Source organism: Carlito syrichta, unplaced genomic scaffold, assembly GCF_000164805.1.
Source record: "Carlito syrichta isolate Samal-C Ts95f unplaced genomic scaffold, Tarsius_syrichta-2.0.1 Scaffold305037, whole genome shotgun sequence".
Taxonomy (NCBI): Eukaryota; Metazoa; Chordata; class Mammalia; order Primates; family Tarsiidae; genus Carlito; species Carlito syrichta.
In genome coordinates, this window is record NW_007249133.1 from 550,624 (window position 1) to 575,475 (window position 24,852).

General features: G+C 41.8%; 1 protein-coding gene across 1 annotated transcript in view; it reads left to right on the forward strand.

Annotated features, from left to right (window-relative positions):
• The window catches only part of ADGRV1 (adhesion G protein-coupled receptor V1), a 555,854-nt gene that overhangs the window by 460,603 nt on the left and 70,399 nt on the right, over positions 1 to 24,852 (forward strand). Inside the window, exon 86 of the mRNA XM_008061062.2 lies at positions 23,206 to 23,327. Coding sequence (XP_008059253.2) covers positions 23,206 to 23,327 — 122 coding nt within the window. The remainder of the gene's footprint in view (positions 1 to 23,205; positions 23,328 to 24,852) is intronic.

Here is a 24,852-nt window from a genome sequence, read left to right on the forward strand (position 1 = left end):
AATCACACCAAGTGAGAATTGTTCATTCCCTCATCTATGCCTTTAAAGCACCTGTCCCTACAATCATTATAGCACCTATCTTAGAATGGAGTGGTGCCTTGTTCTGGTGAGCATGGTTGGTAGATTTTTCTTAATAAACTATTAATTCCTTAGGCAGTGTGCAGTGGCTCTTGCTTATAGTTTCAGCACTTTGGAAGCCCAAGACAGGAGGATTGCTTGAGCCCAGGAGTTCGAGACCAGTCTGGCCAACATAGTGAGACATATAAAACATTTAAAAATTAGCTGGCATGGTGGCACAAAGTCTCAGCTACTCAGGAGGCTGAGATGTGAGGATTTCCTGAGCTCAGGAGGTCAAGGCTGCAGTGAGCTGTGATCATGCCACTAACTTCAGTCTAGGCGACAGAGTGAGACTCCCAACTCAAAAGAAAAAAATTATGAATTGCTTAAGGGCAAGGGACATTTAGTATTCATCTGCGTGTTTCCAGGGCCTTCAAGAGTACTCAGTGGATGCAGGACCATAATGAATATTTGTTGAATAAATTAATACATTAATAGTCATCAAGGTACCACAAAATCTCATAATTGCAAAAGATTGATACCCAAGCTAAATATAACATGAAGAAGAGAGATTGTAATACTATCAAAGTAGAAATTAAATAATTTATCTTGTTGATCTGTTTGTAAGTATCCCTTTTCAAGTTACTATTATTAGCACCATTTTTAAAATGTTTCATTGACTTCTGTGATTGCCAAAACTATATGTTCAGCTTTGACCTCAACCTGATCTCTTATATTTTTATTTGCAAAATACTGTAACTCACCTTCATTTAAATATACACCACTTAGCTAAAATTCTAAACTTCTACTTAAAAAAAAACAACTATCTGCTCTACCAAGGACCACTTGACACTCTCTTTGTATCTTTTTGCTAAAATTTCATCACACTGACCTGTAAAATATTCAGTCAAGATGGTACTGCAAATTCACATTTTGCCCTCTGCCCTGCTCTGTATACAGAACAGTTAAAGATAACATCCAGCAAACAAATATTAAAAATACAGTGAGCATCTCTATAGAACAGAAATCCAGCAGAAACACAGACTAGGTGAGCTGGCCTGAAGTCATGGACCAAATGTTTCTTAGGACCAGAAGCAGATAGAGGTGGGGTAATTCATTAGGCCCAGAATCTTCTATGGTGTCTATAGAACTGTTCTCCAAACTTGTCACTCCCTTTGCAGATTAACTGTCCCTGAAAACAGGAGTCATTTTATATCAACACGTTTGTTGGTCATAGTGAATACAAGTATCAATCCCTCACACTGTACATTTTGAGTGACGTTTTTGTTCCTGACATCTTTAGTTTGAAATAGAGTTCAAATAAATTGGATGAGACCCAAAGGAAAGGGGAGAACAGAGAAATGAAATACACTCAGGGCTGTTGACACCCACCACCAACTCCTCCCTCAGTGAGATTGGCCTGGAACAGAGTACATCTTGGCTTGACCCCTTGACGACTGTGAATCAAAATTTTGAAGGTCAGTGGCTCCTAGTGAGATTAACTGGCCCCTACTTCTCTTCAGTGGGGTAGATGGGCAGAGGAGACTGAGGTATGATAAAGGCGTGCCCCTGAGCTAAATTCCAGTGTTTCCAACAGTACCTTAACCAAAGCCTGTAATTTTCAGGTTTGGTTTTGATCTCTGGCAGTGATACGCCTGTCTCTCCTTCTAGACTCATTAGAATGTACTGACTCCTTTCTGATTCATCATCCAGTCCTTTTATGAGGAATGATTCATAGATCAGGAGAGGGAAATTAATTTGAATAGAAAAAGGAAGTAGATGATTGCAAATCCTTTTCTTATAAAAATCCCACACATCGGTTTCAATATGATATAAAAAGATGGAAAGGTGGCTTGACCCAGCGAGTCGTGTCCTGTGAGCCTGAGGTATTTGGAATCTCCTGGTACTTCTCTTACTGGGAAGTACTATCTGAGGATGAGGTCTTCCATTTCTTGTGAGACTCCATTTGTCCATCCTTAGAGTGAACGACAACAGTCATATAAATTGAGATTCCATTGCTATTATGAAAATTATTGAAAATTTGTTAAGATGAATATTACAGAGTTTCATCCCCTGTATCCAAAGATTGAATGGCTTTTTTACTCCTGGCATTTTTAAAATTTCAAATAAAATTCAAAGAAACTCAATGGAATCCAGAGGAAAAGGAAAGGACTCTTGGTAAATGAAACAGTCTACATTGTAGTCTCCAAAGATGGCCGCCAGCATTATTTGTGTCCTGTGATTTGGGTGCTATTGCTCACGTCAAGGATGGTGTCTATGTCCCATCCCTTTTTACATCTGGACTGACTTTGGACTTGCTTAGAGCAGTGTCGTGTGATGGAAGTGATCCTTTCCCTAACAGGTCTAACCTTGAAGAGAGCTAGCTGTCTGTCTCTTGGAAGCCAGGCACCAAGTAAACCCAGTTATCCCAAGACCCCCATGGTAGTAGAAACCCCAAGCTGGTCATGTGGAGCGGACACGTGGAAGGACAGGCTCAGCCAGCATTCAGTTGCTTAGACACCCCAACTCCAGACACCGAATAAAGAAGCCTTCCTATAGTTTCCAGCCTGGTAGACACCACATAGTGTTAAAAACCTGCCTAGCCCAGAAGGCAGAATTGTGGACAGTGATTTAAGCCACTAAGTTTTATACCTGTTTGCTACATAGCAAGCAATAACTGAAACACTCTGCTTCCAGTATCCTCCTTATTCTTACATCGGAATTATAAGCATGTCATTGTCATTTTAAATATTACTGCTTGCAGAAACATTCATGATTTATAAATAACAATGGGAAAGTACAATATGATATTTTTTTTCCTAAAGCAACACTGGGGCTTGTGAAGTCAAAGTGATCTTACCCAGTAACAGTACGTGCTTGAATAGGATCCAGAATGACCAGCCTAACAGGTTTCACATGTCCTTGGCAGTAAGCTACTTGTTTGCTGTCTACTCCCAGTTCTAGTGCCCAAAAGAAAATTAAAAATAACAATGCCGAGGGACCCAAGGAAAACCCCAGGGCTTCTCACTCCACAGTGAACACTCTTCACTCAGGCTTGAAAAATCTTTGTGAGCACAGTTTAGCTTCTCACATTTTACCGATAGTGGTGGGGGAAATTTCAAATATCTTTAGAAAACATTTTGGATGTCCATCCTCAGCTTAGATTTCTCTGTGACCTCAGCCTTCAAAGATTCAGATCAGAAACTCTTGAGACTGAAAGATGATGTGTAGTCATTCGGTGTTCATTTGTTTTCTTCATTATTGTTTTGGAAAATACTTGAGATGTTATATTGCTCATTAAAAACTCCTGGAACAAGGTTGAGGCTGCGGTGAGCCATGATCGTGCCACTGGGCCCCAGCCTGAGCAACAGAGTGAGACCAGATCACCAAAATAAAAGCCCAAATTCAGGACATAGAAGACAAAAAGATAATACAAAAAATCAATGAAACAAAAAGCTGGTTCTTCGAAAGGATAAACAAGATCGATGGTCCCCTAGCTAGACTGACCAAGAAAAAACGAGAAAAAACCCAAATAAGCACAATCAGAAACACAAAAGGTGAAGTCACATCTGACCCTGAAGAAATACAAAAGATCATTAGAGACTACTACATGTATGGAAACAAACTTGAAAACCTTAAGGAAATGGAAGATTTTCTGACATCACAACTGAAAAAAAAAACCTGCTAGAATAGCAACATCGAGAGTTTCGTATGGCTTTACACATCTACAGGAACAGCAAAAAAAATAAATAAAATTTTTTGAGAGAAGGCTTAAATATCTGTTAAAACATCTCTGATTTATACACTAACCAAAGAAGAAAAGAGACTGATCATTCGTGGCAGATCTGGGCTTTGCTGGACTCCAGCTTCCTGGATCGCTTACTTCAGTGAGCTAGCCACCTTTTACCTAGACTCAGCTGGATACAGATGAGGACAACATGATCCCTATTCAGGCTACTTCAGTGCTAAACTGTTGCATTTAATGGATTTTGTTTTATGGGTAGCAGAGCACATAGAGCATAGGTACAGCAGGGATGAAAGAAAGAGTAAAAGTTTGGAACTGCTTGGGTCTTCCTGGGCCATGGTGGTCCACATCATGGTCATGGTCATTGTCATCATCATCATAGCTACCCAACAAGAGTCACCATCCCTCAGGCACTGTGCGAAGAATTTATACATTTCATCTCAGTTTTTAAAAATTTGTACTGATATATATGTGAACATTTTTATTGGGAACATGTGATATTTTACTACATGTACAAAATCAAGCCAAGGTTTTTGAGGTCTCCATTACCCCAAGTAATGGAGACCTCAAAAGTTATCATTTTTATGTACTGGAAACAGTTCAAGTCCTCTCTTCTAGCTGTTCCGAAATACACAATATATTATTGTTAACTATAGTCACCCTACTCTGCTATCAAACATTTGATCTCAATTTTTACACGAAGTCTATGAAGCAGGTATTATTATTGTTCTTATTATTCCTGTCGTCAGACAAGAAAATCAAGGCCATGGCAGGCTTAGAACCACATTTACAAAGTTGTTCAATTGTGGAATTGGGATTAGAATTTCTGGTGACTCACAAGCTCTCTCGAGCTGCCACTGGTGCTGATACCAACACTTCCATCCTTACAATTTTGTTTTCAAAACTCAAATTGATAATAATAATATGTGGACATTAAATAATTAAACTTAGAGAACTCTAATTCTGTAAAAATAATTATTGGACTTCATTTCCCCCCCCCCAAAAAAAACTTGAAGTGATCAGGGCTGGAAAATTACTACGTCTTCTGATTTCCAAGAAAGACTGACCCTCCTCCCTTCTGGGACTGACATACTCCTGTTCTCATATGTAACTCAGATATAATAATAATACTTAACTTTACAGGGTTGTTTGAAGGATGACTGGCTACTTCATACAAAATATATAGTACAACCCCTGAAACATACTAAGTATTCAATATGTATTATTATTTTTACTAGGGTAACAACCCTTTTGATATGTACTTGGTGCAGAATGCAGTCAGATATGTAACTTCTTTCTTCTGAATACTTTGTCAGTATCTCTCCAACGTCCCTCTCCCTTTCTTGATGATTCTACCTGGCATATTAGTCAGCTCGGGCGTCCATACAAAATACCATGGACTGGGTGTCTTAAACGCCAGACACTTACTGCTCACATTTCTGGAAGTTCAGGTTCAAGACCAAGGTGTCAGCTGTCTTGGTTCCCATTGACAACCCCCTTCCTGGCTTTCATGGCTGTCTTCTTGCGGTGTCCTCTCGTGGCTGAGGGAGAGAGAGAGCCCTCTTATGTCTTTTCTTTTAAAGGCACTAATACCATCATGAAAGCTCCAACCTCGTGACCTAATTACCTCCTGAAGGCCCCATCTCCAAATCCCATGGTAGGGCTTCAACATACGAACCTGGGGGATAAGAGACCACAGTTCAGTCCACAGCATGTGGATTATAGCTCCCATCACCTCATATTTAGATTATTACAACTATCTTGAGTCCGACATCCCCCAATTCTTGCCTATTCCCTTCCACACTGGAGCATTATTCTCAGCGGCAACATTAATATCATGAAATCATCCAATAACAATCACTAGACTGTAGGATAAAAGGAGCATTCCACTGCTTCCCCCACACAAAGTCCCCTAATGCCCTGACCATCCTTAACTAGTGCTGCCACCTCACTGTGACATTACTGATAAACAACACAACTGAATTCACTCCTTGCTGAGTTTCTCATCTGTGGTGGCAGGAGAGGAGAGGAAATGGAACTGAAACTAATTTCCACCTTGACACCATCATAAATAGACTTTAGTAGGGAGTTAGCAGAAGATGTGCTCAATGCGATATCCATTTAAAACCAATGTCCGCCGGGCTCGGTGGCTCAACCTGTAATCCCGCGCCTTTGGGAGGCTGAGGTGAGTGGATTGCCTGAGCCCGCGGGTTCGAGACCCACCTGGGCAGCGAGACCTCATCTCTACAATAAATCAAAAATCATCCGGGCGTGGTAGCGCGCCTGTAATTCCGACTACTTGGAAGGCTGAGGCGGAAGGATCGCCGGAGCCCAGCAGGTCGAGGCTGCAGTGGCCGGGAGCAGCTACTGCACTCCAGTCTGGGCAACAGAGTGAGACTCCAACTCAAAAAAAAACCAATGTCCAAGAGCATCAAAGTGGCATGGTCACTCAGTTGCACTGCACATCTGACCCTTCGTGTAGCTGACATCTCTTGTTGACGTGTGTGTATCATTGCAATGACATATGTACCATGTTCGACCCAGAGAATCAGTGAAACAGTCTCAATTATTTGTCATTTTTGTACCTGGGCTAAGTGAGTTGTTTCCCATACACTTTTTTTGCTGCTTTCCTCCAAATTACTGAAAAGTTTAAATCTTAACTTTCCTGGCATACCTCACTTTTTTTTCCCCTAGACATGGTCTCACTCTGTTGCCCATGCCAGAGGGCAATGGTATGATCATAGTTCACTGTAAACTCAAACTCTTGGGCTCAAGTGATCCTCCCACCTCAGCCTCCCAAGTAGCTGGGACTACAGGGACTACAGGCACATAGGCTACCATGGTCTGGCAATTTTTTGTGGTTTTTTGTTTGTTCCTTTGTTTGTTTTTGAGTTGTAGTCTCATTCCATTGCCCAGGCTGGAGTATAGTGGCACACTCATGGCCACCCCAGCATTGACCTGTGCTCCGGCAGTCCTTCTGCCTCAGCCTTCCAAGTAGCCGGAACTATAGGCACGCGCTACCACGCCTGGCTAATTTTTTATTTATTATAGAGACAAGGTCTCGCCTATTGCCTAGTCTGGTCTTGAAGCCGTGGGCTAAGACAATCCACTCGCCTCAGCCTCCCAAAGTGCTGGGATTACAGGCTGAGCCAGCGAGCCCGGCCTTAACCCAGCAATTTTTTAAGCTTTTGTGTAGAGATGGGGTCTAACTCTGCTGCCATGGCTGGTCTTGATCTCTTGGCCTCAAGCAATCCTCCAGTCTCAGTCTCCCACAGTGCTGGGGTTATAGGCATGAGCCACTGCATCCGCCTCTCACTTTTTTAAAGGACTTATTTCCCCTCAAATCCTTCTATATTTATCCTGAAAAAATTACCAGTGAGGTATTTCTTTCTACTCCTTTGAAAGCTACATAAAACAGTTATTCATGTTTATTGCTTTGATTTAAGAGCACTTTCTTTTTTAATGGATGGCTGAAGTCTTCTGTTCAACTCCTGGCTAATAAAAACAGTTTCAGATTTTTTTAAAATGTGTCTTTCCAGAATTTGTATTCAGACCATTGCCAAAGCGTGTATATAAAACTCAACTAGAGATTAGAAAAATCAATTTGGGGAGGTTGATTTATCTTGGAATGATTATGGCATTGAAAGCACTATGTTTGTCCCTTGTCCTGATCTATAAGCCACTTCAGTTGGCATCAGCATGGTGATCCCGTCATATACCATGGCTCTCTCTGGCCAGCCAAATCCCAAGTTCTTAAGTGTAAATTCCATTCTTGGTTCGCAACTTTTCCATGTATGACTTATTGCCATTTTCATTATTTGAAATAGCTTTCAATTTATGATTCAGTGCCTAAGTAGTTCTTTAAAGAAATATGTAGTCTACAAAATAATAGCTACAAAATAATATGATTACTCTTTAATTATATAGTCAACTGGCACATTATTAAAGAGAAGATCTGGAAATAAAGAAAAATAGAAGATCTAGAAAAAAAGAAAAATACAGGCGTGGTGGTGCACGCCTGTGATTCCAGCTACTTGGGAGGTTGAAGCAGAAGGCTGAGGTGGAAAGTTGAGGCTGTGGTAGCCATGAACATGCCACTGCACTCCAGCCTGGACATCAGAGTGAGACTCCAACTCAAAAAAAAAGAAAAAGAAAAAAGAAAAATAGAGTTGCTATCACTAGGAAAATAGGAAGTGGGGATGGGTACTTCAGAGAATTCGCAGTTGAATCATAAATATCTTTAAAGTTGCATGGTTGGCACAATACCTATGGTCTAATGCCATGCTTAATAGTTTACACATTATAAAACTCAGAAAGGTGAATAGAGGAAAACAATGTTTTTTACATTGTGCTGGGTTTTTTTCAGAAGAAAAATGTATCATACCAAAGGTGCAGTGTGAATTTCACTGGGCAACAGACAAAAGCAACCTTTGATACTCATAAAAGTTCGGGCATGGTGACTCATGCCTGAAATCTCAGCGCTTTGGGAGGCCAAGGCGGGAGGATTGCTTGAGCCTAGAAATTTAAGACCAGCCTGGACAACATAATGAGACCTCGTCTCTATAAAAAAAAAAAAAAATCAAAAAATTAGCCAGGCATGGTGGTGCACACCTGTAGTTCCCAGCTACTTGGAAAGCTGAGGCAGAAGGATCACCTGAGCCCAGGAGGCTGAGTGAGGTTGCTGTGAGCTGTGATTGTCCCACTGCACTCCAGCCTGGGTGACAGAGTGAGATCCCGACTCAAAAACAAACACACACACACATACACAAAAGTACTCTTTCAGTTGCCTTACCATAACCGAAACAGCCTGCCTCATTAAATATCACTTTCCTTGCAATCAGTTACAAAAGGTCAATCCTTCCAGTAACAGGATGTCAAAATATTTTTGCTTTATCCTTCACTTCAAGGCCACTGTGTCCCTGCTTAGTAGTTTTTCCTGCTGGATGGTGGTAACATACACCTATAGTCTCAACTACTCAGGGGACTGAGGCAGGAGGATCACTTGAGCCACGGAATTTGAGGCTGCAGGGTGATCTGATTGTGCCTGTAAATAGCCACTGCACTCCAGCCTGGGCAACATTCAAGACCCCATCTCTCAGCTAAATAAATAATTCTTTTTAAAAATTACATTTCCCTATTTTTAAAGCTGTGCTTTTGCTTACACCACCATTTTCCTCTTTGTGTTCCTGCAGTTACTGTTTCTCATTGGCTTCTCCCTTCCTAGGTCATAGTTCTTTGCCTCTCTCTGAGCACAGGCTCTCCCTGTCCTCTCTCCCGGTTCCTTGCTCCTTTATCCTTTCTTTATTTATACTTTCTTTATCCTGTTGGCAACTTCCCTTCCCTCCACCCTTCATTGTCCTCATAGAACCCAATCTGGAACCCGAGATGGGAGATAGTGAGGGTATTTTCACCATCTCCCTTGGTTTCCTCACCAGCATGGCTTCCTCCTTCAGCAATTTTGCCCATCACCAGTCCAGTCCACACCACTCATTTCTCTACTTTGACCAGCCAATCAGTGCTGCTCTTGAATGAATACTAATTTATTCTAAGTACCCTTAACTAAGCAACCTCTGCTTCTCAGAAATCCTGTGGATTGTTTTTAGTTGATTCTTAAGTAATCTTTGAAACAGAGCCTGCTGTCCTGAAGTCTTGCATTCAACACCTACTGTCCTCAGTCTTTAGACAGACATGAAAACAGCATGGAGTTGTTTTGATCCGCTCTCCTGACACGGTCTGCTCTTTGTTGTCTCTCTTCTTTGCCACGTCTACTTCCATCTATTTTTCCTTCCCTTGAATGTCACTGAATTTTCCACAACTGACTGCCTTACCTCTCAAATATTTATCTTTTCTGGGTCTTTCCCCTCCATCTAAAAACATGGATCCCCTCCCACCACCTAGAAGAGCTTACTCACACTGTTGCTGCTTTATCAAGTTACTGCCTGCCTCTTCCCTCCTTCACCAGCACACCCCTTGAAGAGTCATTCATGCAGCCTTCCCACACTCATGACCGTCTGTCCATGCGAAGCTTTCCGAGTGCCTTTCTCTTCTCTTCATCCATCACCCATGACCTTGGGCACCAACTCCACTCCCCACTCTTCCCATGCGCTTATCCTTCAACTCTTCAACATAAGTCAGTATGGAGGACCCGCCTTCCTTAAGAAGTTCATCTCCGAGCTGGGCTCGGTGGCTCAGCCTGTAATCCCGCGCCTTTGGAGGCTGAGGTGAGGGGATTGCCTGAGCCCGCAGGTTTGAGACCCGCCTGGGCAGCAAGACCTCATCTCTACAATAAATCAAAAAATCAGCCGGGCGTGGTAGCGTATGCCTGTAATTCCGGTTACTTGGAAAGCTGAGGCGTAAGGATCACCGGAGCCCAGCAGGTCGAGGCCGGCCACCGCACTCCAGTCTGGGAGACAGAGTGAGACTCCAGCTCAAAAAACAAAACAAAACAAGAAGTTCATCTCTATTGCCTTTCATAACGCCCTATTCTTTTTACAGGTGCTTTCATGCTAACTCCCAGGTCATGATCCTTCTTCTTGGGCCTCACAGCTCTGAAGTGTTTGTTTTTTTCCAGGGATGAACGTTGCCTTTTTCATATTCTGGTGCTCATTGTCAAATCTCTTGACTTGAGCCCAGCTTCTCTCTCTATGTATAGGCTCACAGTTTCAAGTGTCTTTGGACACATCCACCTGGGCTTCTCTCTCATTTCTGGTCCTTAAGAATGACCAAAATCATCATGGACTTGGCCCCTCTGCCTGCCCTACTTGCTGTCATCTCAGTGTTATTCCTTCATTCCCTTCCTTCCCTTCTTCCTCTGTATACTTTTCTTATTTTCCTAACTAGGGAGGCAGTCCACAGTCATAGACTTTCAGATCAGTCATTGTCAAAACTGACCAGTGCAGTCACTGGTGCTTTCACAAATTACAGTTTGGTGAGTCTCATTGTAGACTTTGGAAGGACTAATAGTATATTCAGCCTTCAGATGAGAAGAAGATCAAGTCTCAGAGCAGTTAGGTCACTCAGCAAGCTCACCCAACTAGTAAAAGCCCTCAAGTAATCTGGTTCCAGGGTCAATTCCTAACCACTGTACTATTCTGCCTTTAAAAAATAAATAAATAAATTTCACCTGGTCATATTTTTCAACCTCTGTGCATTTTTTAAAAAATTGACCAGGCTCAGTGGCTCATGCCTGTAATCCCAGTACTTTGGGAGGCCAAGGTGGGAGGACTACTTGAGGCCAGGAGTTTGAGACCAGCCTGGGCAACATAGCAAGACCTCATCTCTACAAAAAAAAAAAAAAAATTAGCCAGGTGTGGTGGCATACACCTGTAGTCCATGCTAATTAGGGAGACTGAGATGTCAGGATCACCTGAGCCCACGAGGTCAAGACTGCCGTGAGCTATGATCGTGCCACTGCACTCAAGCCTGGGTGACAGAGTGAGACCCTAACTCAAAATGTAGAAATATTTATTAATTGACTGAGGGCTCATAATCAAAAGAGAACTTTCTCTTTTAATTGAATTTGACAGAAGCAAAATATAAACATTAACGTAGATAACTTTCAAAAAAGCAAATAATGTGATTTATAATTAGAATGCATCAACCTCAAGAAAGAAGTGGAAGCCAGTTTGTAGGAAAGACTACAGGTGTTGCATAGTTATTTAAAGCTCTAGTGTACAGTTTTATAAAAACAATATAAATCGGGGTGACTGTGAATGAATAAGTCATTGAAATTAACAGCATGTAATCCTTACACTCATCTAATGTGATCTCCAAGTTGTGTAGTGGTTCCCCTCTCCCCATCTTTTCCCCACTAATGCCATAGTATTTGCTAATAAATACTTAATCCATGGTTATATTGAAGCTGCTTTGCCACTAGGGGAAAAAAACAAAATATTTTCTTCAGTTGTTTTACAAACTTTGTAATTGGATGAACTTCACCAGGCAAAAAAACAAGTGGATGGAAACAAAATGAATGCAGCAGGGTCTGTCTAGCTTATGGAGGATGGACTTGAATAGTAAAAATAGATCCCTTTGGGTGGCTTACAAAGCACAGAGGCCCAAAAAACAGTACGAAGACTCATTCATAAATCTTAACCTACTAATGTCAAACCCATGGTATCTGGAGTTGAATAAAATTCCAATGCTTCCACTCTAAAAAAAAGTGGAAATGCCTCGGGCAAAAATAAGTTATAACATCTACCCTACATTTGCCAATGATATCAAACACCTGAGAACCAGGTTAAACAGTAACTATTTGAATTCTACATGAAAAGAGAAAAAATAACTGGAATTAAAATCTAAAAAAAAAAAAAACTCACAAAAATTAAATTCTCTATATAATACTGATAAACAGATACAGAAAGAAAATTATAATGATCTCTCATTGGGTATAGATAATTGATCATATAACTTTGATCACTAATATACAAGTATTGTCAAAATAGGTTTTTTTGTTTGGTTGGTTTTTTGTTGATTTTTTTTTTTGGCAGCCTCTTTCTCCCTAGATTATACGTATGGCATTCAGTCTAGTGACTGCCTTTCTTTCCAAACACAATTCCTTCCCTTTTCTTTTCTCTGTAAGGGCTTAGTCAAGGCTGTCAGTCAGAATGAGCAATAAGATATTAGTTCACTCCTAGATACACCAAAATCCCTGCCACACCTGTGGGGACTGTGGCATTGTTTAAACAGGTAATAAGAAGCCTTTATATAACACAGATATCAGACTACTTTATGGTCAATTATTGTTGTGTATGCTTGAAAACAACTCTGGGTGTCGGTTTGGTATGTTCTCAATTTTAAAATATAATTATTTAACAACAGAGACTAGGTAATATGCCCAAAGCTTTGGGGACATATAATTATTTCTAAGACCAGACAGTGCCTTAATAATCTCACTGTTGGGGGAAGAGTTGCAATTAATCACATTGACAGAGAACCAAAGGATTGAACTCAAGTAGACCTTTTAGAATAGTGATCTGGCAAAGGATATGTATTTTTAAAAATCAAATAAAAGTTAAACTTGTGTTACAGTTTTGTGTTTTGATAGTAAGAGAACCAAATTAAAGAAAGGAAGTCAGCTTTGAGGTAATCTGGCATTTATCCAGATTGAGGGTCTACCAGAAAACAGTTCTGGGAACTGACACATATGACGCTCCTGTACAAATATTTTCTTGCACAATTTGAGCTATCTTGAGGGTTAATTTTTCTGAGACATTGTGTCAGGTTTGACTCAAGACTTTAGAGTTGAGTTTGAGCCTAGTAAATCTTAATGAGTGATAATTGATGTCCTGTCAAACTATCTAGAAAGCATAGCTGGCTATTCATGGCCAAATACAGTCACCTAATTTCCAAAAATTATGAAGCCATCTTGTAAGATTCAAAATATAGATGATGTGGGTGGGTCTAAAGAGGCATTGTACAGATTCATTGTGTTACAAAAGATAAGTGGGTTGGAAAATTGCTGCTAGGTGCCTGAGCACGCCTGTGGCTGAGTTTTCAGCTCTTTAATGGTTGAGTAGCTGGTAATGTAGTTAGAAAACTAGGTTAAGCCAGTCTCCAGTTGTTTGTTGGCTGACTTCATGCTTGTTTATGAACTCTACTCTTCTAAAAACATGTGTTATAATTTCATCTTATGAAACATTGATGAAGGTGTAGAAAATGATTATGATGGCTGTGCACCCAAATGAGAATTTCCCTTTTCCTGAAAAAACCAGAACATGTAACCTCTTCTTTAAGAATCACAGATCTGTTTGACCCCCCCTCAACAGAATACTATCTAGAAACTTTGAAGTACTTGTTTCAAACAGAATTACTCTAATAATAGTTCTTGCAAAATCCATGTGGGTATGTCTCATCTAACTTGGTTATTCTCCTTAGATTCAAAATTATAGCCTGCAAATTGAAAATTATATATAGCTTTTGCAGGGCAAGACCATAATTCTAGGCTTGTGCCTTTTTTTTTTTTTTTTTTTTTGAATCCCAATAAATCACACTCCACGCAGCCCTGACGCAGGATTGTTTTTTAGTCTCCAGGAGAACCCTGTGTCAGACATTACAAAGCTCTGCTGTTTTGGTTCTCAGCAGACCTTGGGGCTCCCCTGAAAACTTGCTCACATTCTTCCTCTTTGTCCCTAGGAAATGCACGCTAAGGCAGTATTGGCTCTGTTTTCTGCCTGCAGCCTCAGCATCTCACCTGCACAGATCCTTCCAGATTAGGGTTATATCCTCCATATGTCAGAAAAGGTCAGGGGACATCCATGTCGGAAGGTGGTAGGTTGTTTTTATGGTACCTGCCTTTACATCTAAGATATCCTTCAGGCTACTTAAATTCCCTTCTGGAGCAGGGGTTGAAAAGTCATGGGTCTTGGTACACTGATGAGTCCCCCTGTCTACCTATTTTAAGTTGATAAGATGGGATGGGGTGGGGTGGGAAAGAGTAAAGTGGATAGAATAGAATAGGTCATGTCAGACGCAATGGCTCATGCTTGTAATCCCAGTACTTTGGGAGGCCAAGCTAGGAGAATCACTTAAGCTTGGGAGTTTGAGACCTGCCTACTCAACATAGTGAGACCTCATCTCTACAAAAAAATTGAAAAATCAACTGGCGTGGTGATGCGCACCTGTAGTGCCAGCTACTTGGGAAGCAAAAGTGGGAGGATCACCTGAGCTCAGGAGTTGGAGGCTGTGGCAAGCCAAGATTGTGCCACTGCACTCCAGCCTGGGCGACAGAGTGAAACGCCAACTCAAAAAAAAAAAAAAAAAAAAGATGTTGATTGAAAGAGATTGTCAGTAGCAGGATACTGCTGAGGTGGGGAGGGGACACAATACCAATAAGTGTACCTGATCTCAAACCAGGTAGAGTGGGGACCAAAGGGAGACCCAAACTTTACCTGTACAACATTCACTTGTATACCTAATCCCGAATTGTACTCCACATCTTTAAAATAAAATAAATAGAAAAAATACAAAAATTTAAAAATATATAAATAAATAAAATAGTGATGCTGGTAAAAAAAAAAAAGATTATAAACACAGAATCAATGTCAGCTTCATGTAAATGGGGTGTGATTTCCATAATAAAGCCATTATTGTTGTCACTGGTGCATAGCAATAAAGCCAAGACTGCAATTACAAAAGAAGCATAATATAGCACTACACTTTCTTTAAAAACGGCAGTTAAATTCCTTGAAATCATATTTGCCACCAAAAAATAGAGATGGGATACATTCTCAGTGGAACTTGCTAACGCCCATGAGTAGACTTTCTTTTATTTTTCTTTCTTCCTCTTTTTATTTTAAAATTGTGGGGTACAGTTTAGGGTGAGGTATACAAATATTCATCGGGCAGGTACCCTTGTTGATGAGGTGTGCCCCCCCCACCCCAGGCAGATAACGACTACGGTGAATCCCATCTTGCCCCCCCCTGCCCCCCCCAGTTTCCCACTGCTGTCGATCCTTTTCTTATAGTATTACGGTAGTTGTTCAAGGTCCACTTATGAGTAGGCGGGCGCTGGTGGGAGCGTGAAAGTCTGTCTGAGGGGACGACTGCAAGCCCCCACCACCTTGAGACTGGAGCGCAGGAACACGCCTGCTGATGCTGGGGGAGCAAACATTCTTAAAGTTGGCAGTACTCACTGACATATCATTGCTCATTTTTTTTCCTTTCCGCAAGTGATTTCTTTCACGAAAACCTTTTTGAAACTACTTTGTTTTTCATATTAGTGACTCTTGTTAATTTAAGTGTATAAATTAAGTACTTTGATGGTTTGACTTTGATGGTTTCTCCCTGCAGTGGAATTTTATCATGACAAGCCTGACTTATCTAAGTCTTCTTTTTCTTCATTGCAGTAAAATAGTCATAACATAAAATTTAATATCTTAACCTTTTTGTTGTTGTTGTTTTTGGAGTCGGGTTCGCACTCTGTTTCCCGGGCTTGAGGGCAGTAGCAACATCACTGCTCACCACAGACTCGACCTCCTGGGCTCAGGTGATCCCTCCTCCTCAATCTGCCAAGTACCTGGGAATACAGGACCACACCACCACAGCTGGCTAATTTTTAAAAATTTTTTCTTGCTATGTTGCCCAGGCTGGTCTCGAAATCCTGGGCTCAAGCAGTCCTCTCACCTCAGTCTCCTAGAGTGTTGGGATTACAGGCATGAGCCACTGCGCCCAGCTAATCTTAACTACTTTCAGTATACAATTCAGTGTCATTAAGCACATTCACAATGTTTTGCAGCCATCACTACTATCAGTAATTCCCACCCCAGACAGAAACTCTTTCCATTCAACAGTAACTTGTCGTTCCTTCTTCCTCCCAGGCCCTAATAGCCTAGATTCAACTGTCTATGAATCCTCTCATTCTAGGCACCTCATGTAAGTGGAGTTATACAATAGTTGTCCTTTGGTGTCTGGCTTATTTCACTTGAAAACATACTCAGGGGTTGTCCATGTTACAGCGTGTATCAGAATTTCATTTAAGCACGAGTGTCTCAGTCTGTTCAGTCTGCTATAACAATTTACCCTAGACTGGTGGGCAAAAGAAATTTATTTTTCATATTTCTGGAGGCTGAGAAGTTCAAGATCAAGGTGTCAGTAGATCTGGTGTCTGGTGAGGGCCCTGCTTTCTGGCGTATGGATGGCACCTTCTCACTGTGTCTTCACATGGAAGAAGGGGCAATCAGCTCTCTGGGGACTGACCCTATTCACAAGGGCAGCACTTTCACAACTTAACCACCTCCCAGAGCATTGGCCCACATCCTGATACTATCACTGGTGATTAGGTTTCAACATGTGAAGTTCAGGGTGATTAGGTTTCAACATGTGAATGCATACATACATTCAGAACATAGCACCAAGTCATCTCATATTGTATGTAAAGGCAATTTTTTTTTAATCCATTCATCTGTTGATGGACATTTGGGTTGTTTCTACCTTTGGGCTATTTTGAATGGTGCTGCCGTGAACACTGTTGTACAACAACCTGGTCGAGTCCCTGCTTTCAATTATTTTGAGTATACATGTGGAGGTAGGATGGTTGGATCATGTGATAATCCTATGTTTAGCTTTTTGAGGTACCACCAAACTGTTTTCCACGGCAGCTGCAGCATCTTACCTCTCTCTATCAGTAATGACCAAGGGCTCTAGTTTCTAAACATCCTCGCCAACACTTACTAATTCCTGTTTTTTTTTATAACAGCTACCCTAATGGGTATGAAGCAGTATCTCATTGTGGTTTTGATTAATTTTCCTGGTAGCTCATGAAGTTGAGCATCTCTTCGTGTGTTTATTGGCCATCTGTACGTCTTCCTTAGAGAAATGTCTGTCCAAGCCCTTTGCCCATTTTGGACCAGTTTACAAGGGGTTTTGTTGTTGAGTTCTAGTTCTTTATTTCTTCTGGATAGCACAGTTCTCTATACTCATTTCTGAGTTCCAACACTGTGTTTTTAGGACCTCCTTTTATTGAGAACATTGAAATGATTCTGTTTTCTATCTTAACTAATTCCTAAGTTGTTTCCAATATTACCAATTATAAATGCCTTCTCCAGTAAACAACGAATTATAAACAACAGAGGAGTTATTAGTAGTTCACCAAATGTGAAATGACAGCTTAAGAAATAGAAAACTAAAGTGATCTTCATTAAATAGAGCATTAATTTCCAATCTGCCAAATGGCATTCATAGGAGCTATTCACCAACAGTGTCCCCAACCAGTGTTCATTGCCATCACCCACTCTCAACATCCCTTCTCTTTTTACTCAGGCCCCAGAGAGAGTTAAAGATGGATTAATCAGAAAGTTGATGAAGGTCCTCTCACCTGCATAGGCCCCTCCCAAGATCCTGTACCTATTATGGTTTTGTGATTTATGTTTTTATTTATTATAGAGATGAGGTCTCACCAAGTTGCCCAGGCAACTTGTCCAGGTGGTCTCGAAGCCGTGGGCTCAGGCAGTCATCTCACCTCAGCTTCCCAAAGTGCTGGGATTATAGGCGTGAGCCACCGTGCCCGGCTGCGATTTATGTTTTTTAGAGAAGCCTCCCAGTCAGACACAATAACGCACACCTATAATCACAGCACTTTGGGAAGCCAAGGCAAGAGAATTGCTTGAGTCCAGGAGTTCGAGACCACCTGGACAACATAGCAAGACCTCGTCTCTACAGCAAAATAAAAAATTAACTGAGCATGGTGGTGTGTGCCTATAGTCCCAGCTACTTGGGAGGCTGAAGCCAAAGGATCTCCTGAGCCCGGGAGGTTGAGGCTGTGGTGAGCTGTGATCGTGACAATGCACTCCAGCCTGGAAGACAGAAGTGAGATTCCAACTCAGAAATAAATAAAGAAACAAAATAAAGAAGTCTCCCCAGGTTTCATAAGCTTCAGGCCCACAAAATCTGGATGTGATACTAAATCTGTTTCTTCCATCTGAAATCGTCTTAATCATTGTTGCCCTTCTGGAAAACATGCCTGGCATCTATTGTTAAGTCCACTGAGTTATTTATGACTGCCTTTTTTCCTTGCCGAATTTCTTGTCTGGAGTGCCAAGCTACCACACTTTTCTGCAGGATTCCAGAAAACCGTGAGCCATGGATGTTTCCAGTCAGTTGCTCCATTGGCTTTCCCGCTAAGCTCTGTCAACACACCACACTCGCCTTGCTCCGGGCACTTTGAGGAGCAAGCATGCCAGACTTGGAAAACATGGCTTCTAGTTGCTCGCAGAAAATGTGCATGTCCCTTTGTTCTCCACACAGAGCCATAAATAGAGTTTTGTTCTTATGCCGTGGAAGCCAAGAATGCAGTTGCCAGACTTGATACCTAATCTTTGAAAAATTTCATGTGCATAGCCTAGGCCGTCTCCTAAATATTAAGGTGTCCTGTCAGAAGTCAAAAGGAGCCTTCTGGCCCTTTATCAAATGGTATGATTTGTTTAAGAAATGAATTTTTATCAAAATTAAATGCATCTTATGAATCTTAATATATTCTCTCCTGTCCTGTTGCAAGACTTTCATAACAAAATAGCTTATCATCTATATAATCCTTTTCTTATGCTATTCTTATTTTCCCCGTGTGATTATAATAATAACTCACTTTGTATATATTTTGACTAAGGGTGTATCTGAGCACAACACCATCCCCTTCTAAAGCTTTCTTTTTTCTCAAAAAATTACTTGGGTTCCTTCTTCCTCCTCCCAGTCTCCTTCTCCCTCTTTTCCTTCTCTTCTTGTTCTTTCTTTTCCCTTCCTTTCCCAAACAATTTTATCCTAAAGCTGCTAGCTGGTACAGAGGAAGGTTGTGTGTCTGCGGGTAGGTGTCCAAGCATGGGTGTCAGAATCCAGTCACAGTGTGGAGGGCACCCCTGGGAGGGGTGGGGCACAGCCCAACATGAAATGTCAGAAGCCGAGTGAGTTTGGGAGACCACCTGAGCAAGGGAAGGGATGACAGCAATGGGCAACTGATTACATTCAGCGAAGGTAACATTTGGCTTAGGTGAGTATACTAAGAATAATGAGAGATCAGCCAGGTTTGGATGCTCACGCCTGCAATTCCAGCAACTCGAGAGGCCAAGGCAGGAGGATTACTTGAAGCCAAGAGTTTGAGAACAGCCTAAACAGCATAATAAGACTCCCATCCCTACAAAAGAATTTTTTTTAGTTCACTGGGTGTGGTGGCACACACCTGTAGTCCAGCTACTTGAGAGGCAGAGGTGGGAGGATTGCGTGAGCCCAGGGGTTCATGACCTCAAGACTGCAGTGAGCTGTGATCACACCACTGCACTCCAGCTCTGGTGACAGAGCGAGACCCTGTCTTTAAAAAGATAATAATAGTAAAAATGTAAAACTTAAAAGAACCATATATGAGAGATTTTTACTGACAGATAATGGATACAAATATGGAAGAGAGAAAACTAGAATCCAATGGGTATTGGGCTGGAGTTGGAGGAAGGACTGGTATGAACGAATGGCTTTCATTATATAGACATAGGTACAGAAAAATAGAGACTGTGTGTGTGTGTGTGTGTGTGTGTGTGTGTGTGTGTGTGTGTGTGTGTCTGCACGCGTGCGCATGTGCGCACATGCACATATACATATGTGTTCTCCAGCTCTGTCTACTGAGACAGCCTAGGAGTTGCAACAGTTATGACCATACCTCACCCTAGATCTTGCTTCCTTAATGCCATTATCCCCTAAAAGAAACCCGGACTGGGGCAGGGAAACTTTGAAACACCTTGAGCCCAAAAGCAAGCACTTGCTAAAGAAAAGGCACAGAAACCATCATGAAGGGGCTCCCACTAGGGACAGTTTGGACATCAAAATAAATGATGTGACGAATGGATAATAACCCACTAAATGAAGCAGGAATCTCTAAGTCCATATTATGGATAGATCAAACATTTGATAGGGAAAAGGATATTTACATCATTTTAAATTGCTGACATACAAGACACTTATTAATTACAAAAGGGAAAGGACTAACTTTACAGTGGAGAACGTGTGCTTAATCACATGACCAAAATGAGCGTCTTCAGAAATGGGACAAATTGAAGCCAGGCGAAGTAGCTCATGTCTGTAATCCCAGCACATTGGGAGGCTGTGGTGGGAGGATTGTTTGAGCCCAGGAGTTTGAGACCAGCTTAGGCAACATAGTGAGACCTCAGCTTTACAAATAAAAAAAATTAATGGGCATAGTGGTACACACCTGTTAGTCCCAGCTACTCGGGAGATTAAGGCAGGAGGATTGCCTCAGCCTAAAAGGCTGAGGCTGTGGTGAGCTGTGATTGTGCCACTGCACTCCAGCCTGGGTGACAGAGTGAGACCCTGACTCAAAAAATAAATAAATAAATAAATTATTGTAGTGCTTAATAGAATGCTATAAGAGGAACCTAGCATCACGTCTGTGATTCTTGCAAAAACATTTGTAATTTAAATCTAATTATGAGAAAACATCAAACAAACTCAAATTCAAGGGTACTCTACAAGAAAAACTGTCAGGTAATCATCAAAAGCATCAGAGTCATGAAAGTCAGACACCCAGCAGAATCATTCAAGATTCAAAGAGACTACAGAGACACGCCAGTGGTGGAAGGCTGGATCTTTCTGCTACAAAGAAAACTATTGGAAATAAGTAAGTGGAATTTGAGGATGGTAGTTGTATTTTGCATTGCTATAAAGGAATACCTGAGGCTGGGTCATTTATAAACAAAAGAGGCTTATTTTGGCCTGCAGTTCTGCATGGTGCTGGCATCTGCTGGGCTTCTGGTGAGGCTTCAGGAAGCTGCAATCATGGCGGAAGAAGGGGGGCAGGCATGTCATGTGGCGAGAACAGAAGCAAGAGAGAGAAGGAGGGGCCAGGCTCTTGAAAACAGCCAGCTCTCTTGTGAACTAAGAGTGAGAGCTCACTCCTGACCTCGAGAATGGCACAAGCCAAACCATTCATGAGGGGTCCGCCCCCGTGACCCAGTCACCTTCCACACCCACCTCCCACACCCACCCACCAGTCACCTCCCACCTCCAAGACCGGGAACCACATTTCACCATGAGATTTGGAGGGGACTGTATCCAAGTGAGATAAGTAGGTGTGCCAATTTCCTGATTTAATGCGGTGTGCTTATGTAGGAACATATCTTTGTGAAAAATACACATGAAAGTATTCAGAGGGTGATGGGAGGTCAGGTTGACAGTTTTCAAATGGTTCAGGAAACAAAAAAAAAAAACTTTGCTGTTGTATTAGCAACTCTTCTGTACGTTTGAGATTGTTTCCAAATAAAATAAAATTTACGAACTGCGAGAGTTGACCTGGCGGTGGCTCAGCCTATAATCCCAGCACTTTGGGAGGCCAAGGCGAGAGGACTGTCTGAGCCCAGGGGTTCAAGACCAGTCTGGGCAACTTGGTGAGATCCCGTCTCTACAATAAATCACAAAAATTAGCCGGGCCTGGTGGTGTGCGTCTGTAGTTCCAGTTACTTGGAAGGCTGAGGTGGAAGGATCACCTGAGCCCAGCAGGTCAAGGCTGTGGTGGCCAGGAGCGGCCACTGCACTCCAGTCTGGGTGACAAGAGTAAGACTCTAACTCAAAAAAAAAAAAATTGTGAAAGTTGCATTTAACTGTTCAAATTTCCATAGTGCGTGAGGATTTTATGTGTTAATTGATGACAGTGGGTAAAGGACTTTGAGGTCTGTTATAAAAGTTGTCGGGGATGTGGTCCATCCCGATGTCTTTCAACAGTTTCAACATGTGTTTGAAATGGCTGCAAAGATCTGATTCACTGTCTTAATATTATATAACCTGCCATTTAAATATTAAAATCTAGGCCAGGTACAGTGGCTCTTGTCTGTAATCCCAGTACTTTGGGAGGCCAGGATGAGAGGATCACTTGAGCCCAGGAGTTCGAGACCAGCCTGAGCAACATAGTGAGACCTCGGCTCTACAAAAAAAAAGAGAAAATCAAAAAATTATCAGGCTTGGTGGCGTATGCCTGTAGTCCCAGCTCCTTGGGAGGCTGAAGCAGAAGGACCGGCTGAGCCTAGGAGATCGAGGCTGTGGTGAGCCATGATCATGCTACCGCACTCCAGTCTGGGCAACCAGAAAGACCCCGACTCAAATAAATAAATAAATATTAAAAATCCCCTCCCCCCTCGCCTTGGGGAGGTGAATCTTCTCTCTCTCTCTCTCTCTCTCTTTCTAATTTACTATTAAATAAACTATATTTTCTAATCTAAAAAAAAATGCCCCCATAAGGTTATTATTCTAAAACCCAAATAGCAAAGAAAATTCAAAATAGACAGGTGGCAAAAGTCATGAAGTCCCTTGGCCCTGAGGAAGTCAGTTCTGAAAACTGTCGAAACGATTTGCCCTAGAACATGATGAGCTGAGTAAGCTCACTTGATCGTAGTGAATCAGTCACTTCATCTTTGCCCTTAACCTTAGTAATAAATGTTTGTGTCTTCTTGATCAGAAAAAGGAGGTGAGTCCATATTTGTTGATCGCCCACACACAGACAAGGTATAATTTTTGTTCGGAGGCACCTAGTTGGAATGTGCTCCTTCTGGGAGCCTACAGTTGTCTGCCATTTTCTGGTGGAAGGCTCTCGAGATTTCTCGATCTCAGGAGCTGTGGGTGGTATTTTCTGAGCAGCCCAGCAGGTGGCAGTCCAGGAGAGGAGCAGTGCTCACCCTGACCCATCCCCGGGACCTACCGGCAGCTCCGTTTGCCAAACAGAAAGAAATGTGGACTCAGCAATGTGCCGTCTCGTCTCTGGCATACGGATGGGATTTCCAAGGTTGTTCTCTCAAAATGGGCACTTAAGCACGCAGAGCAGCACAGAAACAAGCCAAAGATAATTTTGTGTAGACGTGTGATCATGTCGTATTTAGAATCTCTCAAATTCTCTCTCTCTCTCTCTCTTTAATTTCTAGAAATCCCACTGATTTTGTATCTCTTTGCCCTGATTTCTGTGACGTGGCTTTGGGGAGGACTGCACATGGCCTACAGACACTTCTGGATGTTGGTCCTCTTTGTCATTTTCAACAGTTTGCAGGTAAGCCCCACAGTTCTGTCAGTGACAATACACATATATCCTAATGAATGCAAGGCATGGAGTGCGATATTAAAGATGCAAGAATCCACACACAAGTGACTTCAAGTGCATGATAACGTCACATAGAGTCGTAAAATAAAATGGTAGGGGGCTAAATCTTTAACGTTTGAAATGTGACGGATTCCAACTTGCCTATTATACAGCTAAGGAAGGCATAGAATGTTTATGCTCCTTCATGCTGACAACATTCAACTAAGAACAAAAACATATTTCTTTTTCAGCAGGATTAATGCCTCTAAACTTTGCAGCTGGCAGCCATGCAGGATCTAGGCAAACATTTGGACCATGGTGTGTCTAGACTTTAGATCAATCGAGGAGTGAAATAGATAGCGGTGTTCAAGGATTCCCCTCTGAAGTCTAATGCTTAGTGAGATAAGAGTGTTTGGTTCAATGAAAAATGACTGGCATCCTTTAAGTCCCGCCGGGCCCAGCTGCAAGTGCGTTTTGTGAGCATGCCTGAATAACATAACTAGAAATTATGTAACTGTGGCAAAAATTAAAGCTGACTTTGCTAGGTAGTACTTCTGTCAAATGAAAAAACGTTGCACCTGGAAATTAACACATGAAAGGCCTATCCTAGACTAAAATAATTTCCTAAATTTACCAAAATCATCTTTAAATAGTCTTTATTTTGGCTACTGTCTTGCAAGGATCATGTGTATAAAACATGTGTGTGTGTGTGTGTGTGTGTGTGTGTGTACACGTATACACATACATTTAGAGTATACACATACATTTAGAGTTGTAGCACACAATTGCAATAGGACAATGAATTTTAGGTGTGCATTTTAGGAGACAAATTCTTTAGTTAAATCATAGCTTACATGAGCATGCCTCATCAAAGCGTGTTATCAGATGAGGAAAGAAATACACAAAATAACTAAAAGTCTGGAATCGAGTTGATAGATGGACACCTCTCTATGGATGTAATCGTAATTGAACTCTCACTGCCTGTCAGGAGGTGTGCTAAGGTGGCCAACAACAGAGGGCAGAAACCTCCTGCCCCCCAGGACTGAACAATTTGCTCCCAGAATACACCAAGGCAGGTGCCACGTAAACAGCATGATGAGAGGGTGTGGGGGGCTGTTGACCATCAGGTCAGAGCCGTCAGGTCAGAGGCCCTGTCCTCATCACCTTTGGAGCCCTGGGGCCCAGTGGCACTAAGATCAATGTCCAAACTGACAGTCTACAGATGGATTATTGTATTTGGAAGACACACAATGGCCTACAAAAGATGGTTTTCGATTTTTAAATCATTGCTGTGAACTTTTAAAATCTAGACGTTTCCCATCAAAAACCTGAATGTCTAGCTTTTCTTTGAAAGAAAGAATTGCGTGAGAGCAGTTTTCAAGCCCCAGTAGACCCGATACACTTTCTGCACGTTACCTGCCCCTGCGTTTGTGACACCTTTCCTGTTTCTGACACAGATGATGAGTGTAGGGTTAAAAATGGGTATTTCAGGTAG